Below are 17,708 nucleotides of genomic sequence, written 5' to 3' on the forward strand. Positions count from 1 at the left end.
GTGCTGCTATAGTTCATAAATTGACTTTTCAAGGCAAATGTGGCATGTGCATGCTCAAACCTCAGGGACCTGCAATCAAGTGCAAATATAAGTAAAACTTAATCAGGTTATCCATCTGACCCATGAATTGTCCTTTCAATGTGTTCAATTAGCTTACCCTTCACAGTATTCTAAGCTATTCCCATTGACAATTCCATTCAGTGTAGTGCTGCTCCAAGGGGTGCCTATAACCACTTGTGGGGGTATAAGTATAGTGGGAGGGCATTCCTTGATTTCTGCCTAGAACTGGTAGCATTAAACAGTTCGATGGAAATCACTGATTGACTAAATGAATAAAGCTGCTTCATTCAAAGGGTTGGAAAAGCTCAATAGGAAGAGCAAAAATCCAGTTTACAAAGCTGGGGAATTGGAAGCCCTTAGTTCCTGAGAACACTGGACGTCATTTGATAAGGGTTTCATCCAAGTGAAACACTGTATTGCCTCCCAATTTCTCTCTAAGCATTGAGAGTCTTTACTCATCATTCCAAACCACTTACTTGCTACTTATATTTAATACTTATTTAAATTTATTTTGAATGGCATCTTGAGAACTGGTGTAAATCATGCTTATTAAACGTGTGCTTTCAGGGTCCTAGAATATAAATACTGGATCTTTTTTTCTTAGACTCTTTTATTTCCTATGTGGCATTGTATTATCAGCAATCTTTCAAAGATGAGCAACTTTACAAAAAAATGAGCAGGGGTCTTCTGTAGTATCACTGATAGGACCTACCACGATTTGATTTGCTTCCTATACCATTGCTTGTTTTTGTTTATTTGTTTGTTTTTGTCGCTACTTAAACAGAAAATCTCTGTCTACCTTTTTCTCCTGGTCTTCTCTGGCAACAGATTTTCTTACTTTCACATCATTAAAAATCTGGGGCCAGGTGTGGTGGGTCACACCCGTAATCTGGGCACTTTGGGAGGCCAAGGCAGGTGGATGGCTTGAGCCCAGGAATTCAGGACCAGCCTGGGCAACATGGTGAAGCCCCATTTCTACAAAAAATTAGCTGGGTGTAGTGGTGCACACCTGTGGTCCTAGCTACTTGGGAGGCTGAGGTGGGAGGATCACTTGAGCCCAAGAGGCAGAGGTTGCAGTGAGCCTTGATAACACCACTGTACTTCAGCCTGGGCAAAAGAGTGGGAACCTGTCTCAAAAAAATAAAAATAAAAAAAAATTATGACTTTATTCTCTATAACTCTAGGAGCCATGGTGCTGGGGACTGTGGCTGTGACTCCTTTTGAATCACAACTGTGTTGTATTTTTATTGCCTGTTAAAAGTAAACATTTTTTTTAAACACACAATTTTTTTGACACTATATTGCCATCCCTTCATTTTTAAAAAACTCACTGGGAGCCTCATAAATGGAAGTGACCAGGCTACCTTCAACCTCTGAGAGGCCCTGCCAGGCTTTCAGGTGGGTGATGACAGCACTCATGTCCCACCATAGTCTTCTCTTAGGCTAAAGAGTCTTGGTTGGGTACATCAACCCTGTGCCTACATTTCCACCACTTCCCTTCTATTTTCCTGGTGTTTTACAGTTTCTAGAGCATCTTCACATTTGTGCCAGGCAACAGCTCTAGTTTGTTCAAGCAGCCAACCCTTCTGTCTTTGACTCTTCACCCACAACTCTTACCCAGGGAGACAGCCAGGACCCAATGTCCAGAAGAGTCAGTAAGTACCAGATCAGCAGCACAACCTGGCTTGACATTTGGATGAAGGACCACCAATAGCCACCGTGGAGGGTGCCTTTGCTCCGTGCCAGACACAGTGCTGAGGCATTGCCTGCATTATCTGATTGACTTCCCAGCTAAGTATCAATGTTATCTCCTTTTTATAGATTAGGTAACTAAGGTTCAAAGATTTTAACTAACTTGCTCAAGATCACACAACTGGAAACTGCTGGAGCTAGGATTTAGATCCAAGCATCAACAGACATCAAAGAAGTGTCCCAGCTCTCCCAGATTGGAGTTGCAGTGTAACTGACTTAGAGCTCCACCACGACCCGACCAGCCCATAGCAACAATGACTTTTAGGAGAGAATTTACCTGCTCTCTGCATTCGTGTAAATTTCAGGCTTTCGTCCGACCTTACTTTACTCAGAGTTCTGAAACCCATCCTGAACCACTTCTCAGAAGTCTTCAACCCCACTCCAAATACAGAAGTAAAGAGCTAAAATGGAGGGAAAGGCATGCTATCAGTCTCTAAAATAATCATTATGACATCCGAGTCATGACCCTTTCTAGGTCTCAGGCAATGAAGAAAAAGTATAAGCAATCTTTGACCTAGTTCCTCCTGAATATGACAAGCAGGTGGGTGATGGTCATTTTAAGGGCATTTTTGTTTCAGATGAGTCCTTTCTTGACATGTGGCATTACAAAATGAAACAGAAGTAACAAGCAGGTTCCGGCACTTGTGCAGAGCTTAGGTATAGTCTAATTGATGGCCTGCCTGTGCTGTCCATGAGTGATACAGTATCTCTATAGGGCTCTCCACTTTGCTGGGTCTCTTACCGACACTCATGCTCTGCATAGGTACCCTCACATTTTGAAAAGAGATGCTCCTATAGGTTATATAGTTTCTCCACCATCACACAGGTGAGAAGTGGCACAGCCCAAACTTAAACCCCGGTCTATTTACACTCCAAGCCTGTGCTCCTGCTCATGGCCATATTTTAGGCCTGTACATCACTTTTGCAATGAAAGAGACTGGTGGAAGTCCCTTCCACCTGGAGCTCTAAGGCAGGGAAAATTGGGAGGTAATAAACCCTGCTTCCAACTAAATGGAGAGGCAGTAAGGAGATTTTCAGACACAAATCTGCTCTTTAAGAGCAGTTCTGTCCTGTCCCCACCAACCCCCCGTGGTCCTCATGTCCCATGATGTTTGTACCCATGAGTGACAGACTCTTGGAGGGTAAGGCAATTTGTACATCACCATAGCATGGCAATTATCTCGGCACCTGAATTTATTTAGGCATTTTCTTCCTAGAGCAAAGCTATGGACTGAATTCCCCCTCCCAACTCAATTTGTAGGTTGAAGTCCTAATCCCCAGTATGATGGTATTTAAGACAGGGCCTTTGGGGTCATGAGAGTGGGGCTCTCATGATGGGATTAGTGTCTTTTTGTTTGTTTTGTTTTTGAGACAGTCTCACTCTATCACCCAGCCTGGAGTACAGTGGCGCAACCTCAGCTCTCTGCAACCTCTGCCTCCCAGACTCAAGTTTTTCTCATGTCTCAGTCTCCCAAGTAGCTGGAATTACAGGCATCCCCCACCACACCTGGCTAATTTTCATATTTTTTAGTAAAGATGGGGTTTCACCACGTTAGCCAAGCTGGTCTTAAATTCCTGGCTTCAAGTGCACCTGCCTGGGCCTCCCAAAATGCTTGGATTACAGGCATGAGCTATGGTGCCTGGCCCTGGATTAGTATCTTTATGACACCAGAAAGATTGCTTGTTCTTGCTCTCTCTCTTGCCATGTGAGCAGGGGAGCATGTGAGGACACAGCAAGAAGCCAGAAAGAGAACCCTCACCAGAAACTGACCCTGCTGACATCTTGATCCAGAACTTTCAGCCTCCAGAATGGTGAGAAAATAAATTCCTGTTGTTTAAGCCAACCCATCTCTGTACTTTGTTATTGTAGCCCAAGCTGACTAATACAACCAGCCAGAATAAGTAATAAGATTAACTGAAAAGCCATTTTCAATAAATATATGTAAAATAACTTACTTTGAAGGATTGATATCGTTCATCATTTAACACAGCTTTAACTTCAGAACTTTCTCCATCTTCAATAATCTCCTAGTGGACAGTTGAAAAATACTTTAAATTAGTGATGTTAGACAATTACTGTGTAAGACTCTCAAATTCATGGATCTAGTTGCTTGGTTTCTCATGAAATGTGCATGCATCGCATCCTGGGGTATTTCCTTAACTGATCTGGAGAAAACAAGACATTTCTCTATAATCTTGAAAATGCTAGCTCATCATATATCCAAGGACCCCTTTATGATCCTTAGGAACAAAGATACAAATGGTTAGGGTCCAGATCTACAGAATTCCAAACCAAAATCTTTGCTGAAAAATGTATGTCCAAATATTGGTGATAATTTTCTCTTCAATGAATATGACCACTGAAATAAGAAGACTTTTCCATTGAGAAGGTTAATTTTGGACCCACCAAAAAGCCAATCTACATTCAAGCCCTTGTGATATCTAGCTCAGAGCCCCCCTCCTCTGAGTAGAGTTGGGATAATTGTCCTTAAATAATATACCTTGCACTTGACTATATAGAAACTTACTACCAGATGACCGACTTGCTTTGCTGGGGAATCCCTAAACACCGTTCAATAAATAAGCACAACCTCCAGCACTCTCCCTGGAGAGATGTAGAACCAACTCCACTTGATGTCAAATGCACCGCTGCTCTAAGGTGGCGCCCCCAGGTGGAACTGAGGTCCTCCACGCAGCCACTGTTTGAAATCAGACCATTTCCCTGCTGTCAAGCTTGTAAGTCACTTGAGTCTTTCACTGTGATTAATAACAATATGGGAGAGTTCTGTTTCCACTAGCTGGCTCCATGTAACCCCAGCTATGATAATATTAGGGTATGGATTATACATAACATGCCTCTATCTATATGTTACAGTAGGTAGCTAGTCGGGCATGAGCGGAGCAGGAGAGGGCTCCCCGCTCCCAACCAGGAATGTCAGGCGACCATCAGGTGATGGTCCAGCAGTTATCACACTATGGCTCTAAAATGATAATTGGTTGCAGCTGGTGCTAGAGAGAGGTAATTCCCTGATAGTCTGGCAGTTATCACACTATAAAATGATAATTGGTCACAGCTGGTGCCAGGGAGAAGCAATTTCCCAATAGATAAAAACACTTGAAATTGGTAATCAGCAGCTTCCAGTAAAATCTCAGGAATTGGGTGAGTGGGCATGAGCATGCACATTAAGAGACAAAATGGCAGAGTATGATTTTCTGAGGCATTCCACTGGAAAAGGGAAGAATGCCTCAGGTGAGCATGCATACAACTCCGGCAGACACACTGTGCCTGCACCCCTCCCAAGCACGAGGAGGGCACTGTGCACGAGGGTGACTCACCCTAAGGGAAGAATCATGGGAAAAGGGATGCAGGACCCCGGAAGTATGCCAGTGTATAAAACCCCAAGTCAAAAGGTCAAACGCTGCACTTGCCCTCCAAGTTGCCCACTTGGGTCTCTTCCAAGTGTACTTTCCTTTCTTTCCTGCTCTAAAGCTTTTTAATGAACTTCCACTCCTGCTCTGAAACTTGCCTCAGTCTCTTTTCCTGCCTTATGCCCCTCAGTCGAATTCTTTCTTCTGCAGAAGCAATAATTAGGGTTGCTGCAGACCTGAACGGATTCACTATCAGTAACTCTGACACCTGCCACCACTAATGTATTTTGGTGCCATGTGACTAGGATATTCACTTTATATATATATATATATATATATATATATATATATATATATATATATATATATATATATATATACACACACACACACACACAGAAACAGGAGAGCGAGAGGAACGTGTATAAAGGAAAATTTGTGATGTACACCACATCTACATACTTGACAGGAAAATCTGTTAGCTACATCTCTCTCTCCCCCCTCCCCACCTACCAATTGGGAAGTGGGACAAATCCCATTTCACCCTTACCTCTATGATACACTTCACCTTGGACCCCAGACAGGGAATTCCTTCTGTGTCCTTCATACTGATGATTGTGAATGGCAGAGATTTCAATACAGAAGCTGCTCTCATAAATGTCACACAGGAGTCTTCATTTTCTCTAAACTCACAGTTTTCAGCCAGTATATCAAAGGCATCCTAAAGGATAAAACCAGATAAGCAAGAGATCTGCTTCCAAGCCCCTGAGTCAGTGGTCACTCACAAAGGCCTCTTGCTCTCCTTTAAATATTGGAATACTACTTGAGTGTTTCCTTCTAGGTCAGGATGGGGTTTCCCATACCCTTGTATTCCTCTATTGTGTCATGGAGTAAAGTTGAATTGAAAAGACAGGTACCAGAGTGCATTATACAGAAACTTGGAGTACACTGCCTTTAAACATTCACAGATGATTTAACTAAAGAGTGCTTTGGTGCTCACAGCATCTTGCTAGTCGTGACTCAGCATAATCCCTCCTTCTGTACTATCTTCCCACTAGCCTGTGGCTAGAATTCTGCCTTGATCACTGAGCATCCCGGTAAAACACAGCGCTTAACACAGGCTTGTTGAATGAATGAGTTTAGTCATAGGCACACTGACCCAGAGCCAGGATTACTTAAGGTAGGGCATGTTTGCATTTCTAGCAGGGGAGGAAGCAGCTGCAGCTGTGTGATCTCATGCTCGGCATATCCATTAACTACAATTTCTTGGTCTTTCCAACACAGACATAGAGCTGGAAGTCTAGAAATGAAAAGCTCTGTATTGATCTACTACTACATGTTTCATCCAGCTAACCACTGACTCTAGGCTAACAGACAAGCAGTTGTGAGCTTTTAGGGCCAGGGCCGTTCAAAACACCATGACCAATCTGAGGCCTGAGTGGAGCTTTAGATATGATCTATCCAATTTCTTTTTGAATAGATGAGGAAACAGGCTCAGAGAGAGAAATTGACTTGCCCAAACTAGTGAATATCAGAAAGGCTGGAATCTAGGTTTGCTCAATTTTTTGGTTTCCCAGCAAAGGCTGTTGATGCATTGTTACCATTTCTATGTAATTTACTCTTACTATGTTTTGAACTAATTCCAATATTTGTTTTTTCAGAATATTTGCCTTTGACAAAGTGTTGTGCCCATTAATGACAGCTCTCTGTAAATAGTAATCTGCTGTCTGTAAAGAATATAACCTAAATGTATTTGTCCATTTCCGGAAGAAAGGAGACCCATTCTTGATAGAAAGAAGGATAGAAGGATCAGAGATCAGGCTAGGGCTGTGGGTAGGTGGGAGGAAAACTTTCCCAAGTTTTCAAAAAAATTTATAATTTAATTTGTGGCTCCATGGAAAGAAGCTGCAAGCCCTTCATTTGCCCTGGGTGTTGATGTCAAGTCCTGTTACCGTGAATATCTGGTTACAGTTGTTTAAAGTGGTTCTTCTCTGACACGCATACTGGGAGATCTTTTGTACAGCAGTTGGTAGAGTCTTCGGGGGGCCTGGATTGGTGCTATCTGAATAGTCTCTTCTCACCTAAACAAATGCATAAGCATCCATTTTCAATAAAAATTAATAGTAATAATATATATGGAAAAATTTGGAAGTAGTTGTCTGTGGTTGGAGGATAAAATTATAGGAGACTCAAAATTTATGTTATATACATCTCTAATATTTGAACTTGCTATTATCAACATGTATTTTTTTGAAATCTGAAAAAAAAACATGAAAAGACCTATCAATTAAATATAACCTTCCTTTTCTATGAACTTATGTACTTATGGTCCAACCCCTCTTCCCAAAGATTCTAGCACAATTGCTCAAATATTTGGAATTGAGAGCTTAATTTTTTGTTTTGTTTTCTTTTGTTTTCTGAATGATCACAGTAAGAGAAAAAAAGGAATCTCCTGCTTTTCTGGCTGCCAGAATATCAAGGCTTAAATATTTTGAAATATTTGTGTATAAATGCATTCAGGAAAATAGCTACCATTCATAAGGTGCCTACTATACTTAACACACTGTGTTAAGTGCTTTACATGTATATTATTCTAATCTTCATGACCATTTTGTGAGGCTGGCATTATTGTTATGTCATGTTATAAAGGAAGAAACTGAAGCTTTGTAAAGCTAAGTGACTTGCCCAAGGTCACACAGGAAGTAAGCAGAGAATCTAGGGTTTACCCCAACTCTGTTGATTCTAAGCTTATGTTCTTAACCATCAAGCAAAGAACAGTGAAAATCACACCCATGACACTTACAACAAGCTGGTGTTTTCCTGTCATCTCCACCGGTTTCCCTGCTCCTATACATTCTATCAGCCAGGAGACATCAAGGAGTTCTGGTTGTGAGCTAACTTGTATTTTCTGTACTTGAAGCCACTCCAGAACATCTGAACCCGAGTTGTTCTCTGCTACAATGTGGGTGACAGAATCACTGCAAAATGCAAGACAGAGTTACCCGTTGAAGCATCTTTCAAAAATCAGAAGCTCTCCTCTTTCCTCAAGGTTTCTGAGCATTTCATCTGCTGGAGAAAGACACATGCTAGACCTAACCATAGGTTGGAGAATTTAGGCCTGCATGCAAGTGAATTCTTTCTACATTAATTAGTGTGGCAACAGTGGTCTGGATTACATGTCAGATGCATGAAAAATAAAGACAACATTAGCAGGACTGAGGTGTTGATGGAAAACCAAGGTCTAGAGAAGATGGAAGATGAAATTGCTCTTAAAGTAGCACCTAGCATTCCACATGAGGTTTTGGCATGCTGCTCCGTTTTTACTAGTGGAGGACTTTAATAATCCAACGGCTTTCAAACTTGTTTGACTGTGACCCACAGTTAGAAATACGTTTTATATCATGATCCAAAGTAAACATAGAAATAGGTACAGATGTAGCTATTCTTACATGGATTAAGCAACTGTCTTAATCCACTTAGGCTGCTTTAACAAAATACCTTAGACTGAGTAATTTATAAACAACAGAAACTTATTGCTCACAGTTCTGGAGGCTGGGAAGTCCACAATCAAGGGGTCGGCAGATCTGGTGTCCAGTGAAGGGCCATTCTTCATAGATGGCACCCGCTATGTGTCCTCACATAGCAGAAGGGGAAGGCAGCTCTCTCGGGCCTCGTATTTAAGGACATTAATCTCATCCACTAGGTGGAGCCCTCATAACCTACTCACCTCCCAAAGGCCCCACCTTCTAATATCATCGCCTTGGGGATTAGGTTTCAATTTATGAATTTTGGGGTGACACAAATATTGAGACCATAGAAACACCCCATTAAATGTTCTCACAGTTTATTATTAATAATAAATTAATTATTTATAACCAGCCTTCAAGAAATTTTGCTTTACATGTTTTCAAAGCCTGGACAGGGATCTTCTTCTTAGCAGGTACTTAGCACTTACCATGTTTAAGGCATTGGCCAAGTGCTTTACCTACAGCATCTCATTTGGCTCCTCAATAAGCGTTACATCATTCACACTTCAAAAATGAGGAAACTGAGGAACAGAGAGGTCAAGTGACATTCTAAAGGTCACACAGCTGGCAAATGATGCTCATCTTTTTTATTGTTTTTTTCTGGGCCAGATACGTTATTTCTAGTTTTTAATAAGTCTTCATGGTCAGCCTTATATTATTGCACTCAGTGATTTTTAAGATCCTTTCAGTTCAAATAGTCTGTAAATCTGAGCAATAGCATGAGCACACAGCATACCCAGGCATCAAAGAGAAAACACAGCAATATTTTCTCTTTCTCCTCCTATTTTGTTTCCTTGATTTCCTCTTTCTCCATCTTCTTTTTTTGATAGAATCTGATTCATGAGGTATTTTTTAATTTACTATTATATGCACAACGCTAGATTCCTTGTGATAGTGGTGGTGGTGATGGTAGTAGGACGAGGTTGGGTACCAAAGAAGACAAAGGAAGTTCCTGGACATTAGTATGGTATATGAAACAGATGGCTTATGGTGTGAATTATGACAAGACATGAGGCATGAAGATCTGCCATGTTCAGAGAAGGAAAAGAACATGGTGTGAGCTGGGAGAGGCAGCTGGTTGGTGGAAGAGCTGTTTTGTGTCTAGTCCTGAATGACACACCTAACAGGCAGAACTTAGGGTTCTCCTGGAAGAAAAGGGTCAGGGGCCAGCCAGAAGGACAGGAAGGAGAATGGCCTGGGTTGGAGTGGAGAGTTTATATTGGGAAGTAATTGTAGATGCAGCTGAATTGGTAGGGACAACTACGTTCTAGAGGGTCTTAGAAGCCTGTTGAGGTTTGATCTTATTTTCTGGGGTTGTGGAGTCAATGAAGGCTTTTGTGAGCAGAACATTGATGGCACTACAGTGTTATTTTAAAAGATGAGTCTGGTACATAACAGTGATTTGGAGGGGAGCATAATGGGGTAGGGAGGGTTGGGGAGCTACTTAGGAAGATGAAACGATAGTGTAAGTGTGAGATGATTTTAACCCAGTCTGGCACAGGGAGGCAGAGGAGAAATATGGTGCACATCTGCATCAGCTTACCTATGAAAGATGAAGTCGGGGAGGGAGTCAAATAGTACTCCAGCATATTCATCACAGTAAGGTAATGGCACTTTTGGTAGAAATTGAGATTTAGGAAGTTGCATCTCTTTGGGGGAAGGGGTGGAGCAGTGGAATTGAGGTTTATTTCAGGCATGCTGCATTTGAAGGACAGCAGGAGATCCAAATTAAAATATCTGGTTGACAGTTGGGATCTGAGGTTGGTGCTCAGAGAGATGTGGGGGCTGGGGTCAGAGCTGAGACCATCTGGACGGCAGGATGTGCAGCAGGCCCAAGCAGAAATAAGTCGTGGCAAAGCAACGCTGTACAAGAATTAAAGGAAGATGGATGACTGCTTCCCTATTCTAGATCCACATTGTTCCAAAATTTATGTATAATAAAATTCCTGAAGGATTCTTTGGATCAAGGATTAATAGGAATTGTTATTCCATCTATATTTCTGCCCTTTGGAGGAAAACATTATTATTATATTATTATACTTATGATATATTCTTATTTATTATAATATTATTACAATAAGTAGAGTTTTGCCTAACCCTGAGAGGGAGAAGTGTATGCCAAAGAGGACCCCTCACCACCTACGCTCTTACCACTCCCCTCTACTGCGTCTTCTTCTGGGATTCTCCGAGACAGTGTGGGAATGTCCGCGCTCACATTGTTGGGTGAGAACCACATGCATTTCTTAATTAATACAAGCAAATTTGCGGATGACAGGCTGTACATCATATGAAGGAAGACTCTGATTGAAACTCCCAATTCCTGTTCATTAAGCAACTAGCAAACAAAACAAAACAGCAACAATAATCTTAAGCACACACAAAAACCAAAAAGTCAGGCCAGGTGTGGTGGCTCACGCCTGTAATCCCAGCACTTTAGGAGGCCAAGGCGGGCGGATCATGAGGTCAGGAGATCAAGACCATGCTGGCTAACACAGTGAAACCCTGTCTCTACTAAAAATATAAAAAATTAGCCGGGTGTGCTGGAACACACCTGTAGTCCCAGCTACTTGGGAGGCTGAGGCAGAAGAATCACTTGAACCCGAGAGGCAGAGGTTGCAGTGAGCTGAGATCGTGCCACTGCACTCCAGCCTGGGTGACAGAGCAAAACTCCATCTCAGAAAAAAAAAAAAAAAATGGGAAGAGATGAACTTGGAGACGTTAAAAATTTCTCCCAGTGAATAATTAGTTGGTGGAGCAGGGATTCGATCTTATAGCTGTTCTCATCAAAGTCTGTGTGTTTGGCCATCCATTGCTTTGTGTTATTTGGAAAAGGAGGGAGCTGCTCACTTCCTCCTGTTGCAGAGGCACAACATCTGGATGGGTATCATAATAATAAGAAAACTGATTTCCTCCCAAGGGCAGAAATACAGATGGAATAGCACCTCCTATATAACACCAGTAAATGTATTGCCTTGCTGCTGCCACATAGAATTTATGTTTTGCTATTTTATGTACAATATTATATGGACTAAACTAGACTACAGGACATGTAGCACTGCCCCAGAAAATCTGAAAGAACAGCTGCCATAGCCACACATCAAGACGGAGCAGCCACAGGGAAGCTGTCAGGCTCTCTGGGCTCTGGGTTTTCCCTAAACCTCCGAGGGAGTTGGATGAGCCAAGGGGGAGCCCTGGACTCATCATCCAAATTCTGGCCTCTCATCATCCACTCCTACCCTGCTAGTCCATCGCCACCATCTCTTCACCTAGGATTCCTTTGGACACAGCCCTGCCTCTGATGGGGACATTAGAATGCTGGGGGGTACAGAGGGGAGGGGGCTCAAGGCACTATAAAGTAACCAACAATAAATACTGGCATATAAAGGGAATCAGACTAGAAAGAAATACTCCCCTGACTATTAGCAAAGATAATGGTAACGACATACACACGTGCAGATATTCCTACTTAATCCTCACAACAGCCTTGCACAGTAGGCAATATAGTCACAGAGGAGAAAACCAAGCCTGGGGGAGCTTACATTTAGCTGGGGTTCAAACCCAGGTGTGCCTGACTCAAGCAGCCTCTTAACGTTCTGCTAGACTGTGGTTAGATGCCTGAGGGGGGCTTTGTTTGCTTGTTTGAAATGCTTTTCTGTATTTTCTCATTTTCTGTAATGAACTATCTATGGTCACTTTTCTACTTGGGGGAAAATATACATGAATGTCATTTTCAAGGACAAATAAATCTGTGATTGGGGCTGAAGTTGTTTCTACCTTGCCCATAGAGACCCTGGCTTCCTTCTTATAATAAAAGGTGACAGAAACCGTCAGGTAGCCAACCTCAACCTCAGAGATCCCAAGGTTCTGCTGAGACGGCTATTCCTGAAATATCAGTGAATTCCATCTTCTCCTAATTTCTTGGCCATGACCAATTGTTAATGCATTGGACTGAGTTTGGGAGGTCTTGAACCAATTATAGCAGTTCTGAGGGAACTGGGATTGGTCCCTCAGCCTCCTACAGGGAAGAAGATTCAGGGTCTCCTCCTTCAACTAGTGCTTGACTGTCAGGTGCCCAGCTTGGTCCTTGGTGTCCCTGAGGGCAGAGAGAGTGGCATGGTCTCTGGGTTATCCCTGGAGCCCAACACATGGCCAGATTTGTAGTAATGGTAAAAAGATGATGGTAGACTAGATAGATGAATGAATGAATTAATAGCTCTAAAGGAATGTCTCTCAAACTCTAGTGTCTACCAGAGACATCCAGGAAGCTAGGTTAAAATTGAGGTTACTGGGTCCCATTACCAGACTTCAGAATCCCTGGGGAATTGCACCTGGGGCCCAGGAATATGCATTTTGACAAGCTCCGTTGGTGATTCTGATAGAGTCAGTCTGTTTTCGTTATCTACTGTTGCATAACCAATGATCCCAAAATATAATGGCTTAAAAAGGCAACTATTTTATTATATCTCACAATTTTGTGGGTCAGGACTTCAGGCAGGCTTGGCTGGGTGATCCCTCTGTCCTGTATTGTTCTGCTGAGATGCTGATGTTCCCTGTGCTTCTACATTCTGCAACCTTGGTGAGGATGGCTGGAAAGGTGGGCTCAGCGCAACTAGGGACTGGGGATCCAAGCAACTTTATGCGGTCTGAGACGAGGCTCCAATGTCTTATATGAGGCTCTGGGGTCCCAGAGCTTGTGTTCCAGGGAAAGTCACACAGTGTCACTTCCACTGTACCTTACTTTGAATCAGTCACCAGCCCTCTCAGATGCAAAGGACAGGGAAATCGCCCCTCTCTCTCCACGGGAGGACCTATGTTTTAAAACCAGCCCACAACTCCACTTTGAGAAACACCACTGTAGAGAAAGATCTTTTCTATTGAACTGCCAGAGCCTAGATTTGATTCCCACTTGAGCCTTTGGCCTCAGTGACAGCAATGTTTTCCAACATGGTACTCGTTTCTCTGCAGAGACATGACATAATTTTAGGAGGTACACAACTGAATATTTAAAAGGCCTATGTGTTCATTTATATCTATATTTTAAATTATGCATCTCAGATCATAGTTTTTATAGATATTATTCCTTAGAAAAAGGCTAATTTTATTTTAAATGAGTCAGTTTAGGAACAATTAAAAGAAACACACTGGCCAGGCGTGGTGGCTTATGCCTGTAATCCTAGCACTCTGGGAGGCCCAACTGGGTGGATCACTTGAGGTCAAGAGTTCAAGACCAACCTGGCTAACATGGTGAAACCCCGTACCTACTAAAAATACAAAAATTAACTGGGTGTGGTGGCACGCGCCTGTAATCCTAGCTACTCGGGAGGCTGAGGCACGAGAATCGCTTGAACCCAGGAGGTGGAGGTTGTAGTGGGCTGAGATCGCGCCATTGCACTCCAGCCTGAGTGACAGAGCAAGGCACTGTCTCCCCCCGCCCAAAAAAAAAAAAAAACAAAGAAAAGAAACAGATTACGTATATATTATAATAATAGATGTGGTAAAAGATATTACAAGAGTCGTGACTGTGGCACTCAGATGTCTGAAAGCCCTGGGTTATGGAATTGACTCACAGACTTCAGTTGTGCATTTTTTTCCTCAGGTAACCATTTTTCTGTTCTCCCCGTCTTTCTTTTCCTAGTTGGTCCTGCCTTTCACGAAGTATAATTAGAAAAATCCTCCATGAGGAAAGTGGCAGCTATTTTTGTTTGCCTAGGCATAGACTCCTTCCCACCCTCTGTCTGACTTTCTGGATCCTCATGGATGGTCACCTGCTGTTTTCTTTCCAGGGAGAGGTCATTCCTGATTCTTCCCAAAGTAGGACTTACTTTGTAAACAATGACTTAAATAGTCATTTACAGTTAAACTGAACTGTTTACAGTTTAAAAACCCTTCTACCAATTTCACTTAGCAACTAATCTGTTTCAGGATCCTTGGAACAGAAAGAGCAGGCAGTTATGTTTGGTTTTATGGCAAACTCTTACTAGCACCACAAAGGACAGGATTCTGTTTCCAGTCCTGCTGTACTTACGACTGAGACGATCTTGCCTCGATTTTTTTTGGTCCACCTTAAATGGGATTAAGAAAATTTTTATTAATTTAAAGCCGCAAATTTTGAAATACAAAGTAATTTGGACTGGAGCAAGACTAAAGTTTACATCCCATGTTCATGCTCTTGAACTTATAAAAATAAAATATTTATTATGTTGCTGATTACAAAAGTAATACTCATGCATTGCAGAAAAAAAAATTTCATTACAAAAATTACTCTTGGTAAACACAAGTTCCTTGGGCTGGTTTTATATTCACCAGATAAATCATTCTCTGAGCAAATATTTCTTGAGGCCTCCTATGTGAAAGAAAATTGTCTAAGTCTGTAGATGAAGTCTACACGTGGCCTCGTGGAGTCAGAGAGGGGTAATTGGATGAGATTAAGAGCTTTTGCTCATTAAAAGGGAAAACTGGCAGCCCACCCTAGGCAGTGACTCCCACCAGCACTCTAGGGAGGAAGTGTCAGGCCTTGAGCCCAAGCTAAGCCATCATATTCCCTGTGACCTGCATGTATACATCCAGATGGCCTGAGGCAACTGAAGATCCACAAAAGAAGTGAAAATAGCCTCAACCGATGACATTCCACCATTGTGATTTGTTCCCGCCCTACCCTAACTGATCAATTGACTTTGTGACAACACACCCTCCCCACCCTTGAGAAGATACTTTTTAATATTCTCTCCCACCATTAAGAAGGTACTTTGTAATATTCTCCCCACCCTCGAGAATGTACTTTGTAAGAAGATCTACGCTCTGCCCACAAAAAATTGCTCCTAACCCCACCGCCTATCCCAAACCTATAAGAACTAATGATAATCTTACCACCCTTTGCTGACTCCTTTTTCGGACTCAGCCTGCTTGCACCCTGGTGAAATAAACAGCCTTGTTGCTCACACAAAGCCTGTTGGTGGTGTCTTTGCACAGACACGCATGACAGGAAGGCTTCTCTCTGGGGGCTTTCAGGAGTCTAAGGTCTTGGAGACAGAGAGGTAAAGGGAGAAGGCACTCAAGGTAGTGGGGAAAGAGCGAGAAAATCTGTAAAGAAAACCAGGTAAGCTGTGTTTGGATTCTGGACCTGGAAGAGGCCTGGAGAGTGGCCAGTTCAACTTTTATTTTCTAAAGCAGGTAACTGACCTCTTTCAACTGGTGTTCTGTTTATTTTGCAAACAATGACTTTGAATATTTTGATTTCAGACACCACAAATTTGAAGTGTAGAATAGAACATTGCCAAAGATAAACAAAGCTGGATACTAGTTAAAGTGGGAAGGATGGTTTTGTTCAGTCATAATGATGGCAATAGGAAAGAGGCTCCAGTGTGAAGTGAATTCAACTTTATGGGAATAAAAGGCATGAGACTTTTAAAAAACTGGGGTGTGCTGCTAGGGGAAAGCCCTGAGGGGTAGTAGGGGTATTGGTCCCTGTGACTAGGCTATCTGGGTTTGTTAATTGGAGCTTATCTGGAGGAGAAGCTAACTTTTGTGGTGTAAATTAGAGCATGGTCCTCTGAAGTTAGGCCCTCACCCTCCCACAGGATCTGAAAGTCGGAGTTGTCTCTTTGAAGGGTTGCTTTTCTCAGATCCTTGGAAGACAGTTCTGGATGGTTAGAAGATTTACATCTCAAAGGGACAGAGAAAGGATTTATCATTGCAACTTTCTAAGTAACTGCTTTAAGAGAGGGTTCACGGGGCCAGCTGCCTATTGCCAGGGTTTGACTGGAATAAACAGGACATTCTCCTGGCAGTGATGAACTTTCTCAGGCAGGCATTTTAAAGGGGGCCATCCTGGGGACATGGATAACTGCTAGAAGCTATGCTACAGTTTGGTCAAGGAGAGAGTCTTTACCAACATTGAGGTGGAAAAAAATCATGCATTTTACTACCAGGAAATTGACAGGGACTTTCAGAGGCAATGGTTTTGGGATAATGAGTGAGACAGAATCCACACGTCAAACATTATATAGTGTCTGGATGGAAAGCGCAAGCAGCCAGTTTAGATAAAACTAGACCAAAATAATACTAGAAGACTAAAAGTAAAAAAATGAGTAGGCAAATGCTAGTTTTTTTTCCTAAAGAAAACTTGTTCAAACTTGGAATATGCTATGCTACTTTTCTAATTCCAGGTGGCAACAAAGGTACAATTCCTGACTTTCCTGTCTGACTGTAAGCTGCTTGTTTGCAGGACTCATGCCTTCCACTATTTTGTGTCTCCACAACCTGACAAATACTGCACAGAGTGGGCACTAACAAAGCCCTTTATTGGTGATGACATGATGCTGCATCTTGCTTTCATTGAAGACAATACCTTCCAGTGGCACCCTTGTAGATAAACTATGGAAGTCTAGGAAGGATGACAGTATCTTCTGGTGGGTGTCAAGCTGCTTGAATAATGGAACTTGGCAAGTGTTAAACTGCTGGGTAGATGCAAAGATGGAGAACCAACCTTCCTGGCCGTGCATTTTCTTCCTCAACACCAATGATTTGGGTCAAGACACAGAGAGCTTAACTAATGTGTTTATGGAGGAGGATTGGTGACAGAATGAAATTTTAAAATAGCTCCATGTATTGGAACCCAGGATGAAATAAAGTGACAAGTAGTAGGTTCTGATCCTTCTCCAGCTTGACCAGGGTGACAAGTTGCTCTAAAATTTAGGAAGTTAGCCATGGAATAAAATTCAATATTCTTTTAATAAATATGCAAAAATATCTCAAGAGTTTTAATACTTTCCCTGATCTACGTTTTAAAACCAGCTTCCTATGGCACACTGAATGGCACATATTTTGCAATATAGCATAAATGTTAGCGAAACCCCAACCAAATATGTTGCGTGCATGTTGGAGAATGAAATAGCTCCAGACAGTGCAACACTTTGAGGTACACCATTTCTGATTTGTGTGTTCAGGCCCAGGTAAAGCAGGAATCAGGTTTTTCCTCTAATTTAATCCTCCTGGCAGCAA

The 17,708-nt window shown here is 42.2% G+C and overlaps 1 protein-coding gene across 3 annotated transcripts in view; it reads right to left on the reverse strand.

Annotated features, from left to right (window-relative positions):
- The window catches only part of LOC105478468 (DNA nucleotidylexotransferase), a 38,146-nt gene that overhangs the window by 16,644 nt on the left and 3,794 nt on the right, over positions 1–17,708 (reverse strand). For all 3 annotated transcript variants that reach the window (XM_011735819.3, XM_011735818.3, XM_011735817.3), the window contains exons 2-6: positions 7,985–8,159; positions 7,134–7,262; positions 5,732–5,902; positions 3,769–3,840; positions 2,090–2,213 (exon numbers count right to left, since the gene is read on the reverse strand). In XM_011735819.3, the coding sequence (XP_011734121.1) occupies positions 2,090–2,213; positions 3,769–3,840; positions 5,732–5,902; positions 7,134–7,262; positions 7,985–8,159 (671 nt within the window). The remainder of the gene's footprint in view (positions 1–2,089; positions 2,214–3,768; positions 3,841–5,731; positions 5,903–7,133; positions 7,263–7,984; positions 8,160–17,708) is intronic.

This window comes from Macaca nemestrina, chromosome 9 (assembly GCF_043159975.1).
Source record: "Macaca nemestrina isolate mMacNem1 chromosome 9, mMacNem.hap1, whole genome shotgun sequence".
Taxonomy (NCBI): domain Eukaryota; kingdom Metazoa; phylum Chordata; class Mammalia; order Primates; family Cercopithecidae; genus Macaca; species Macaca nemestrina.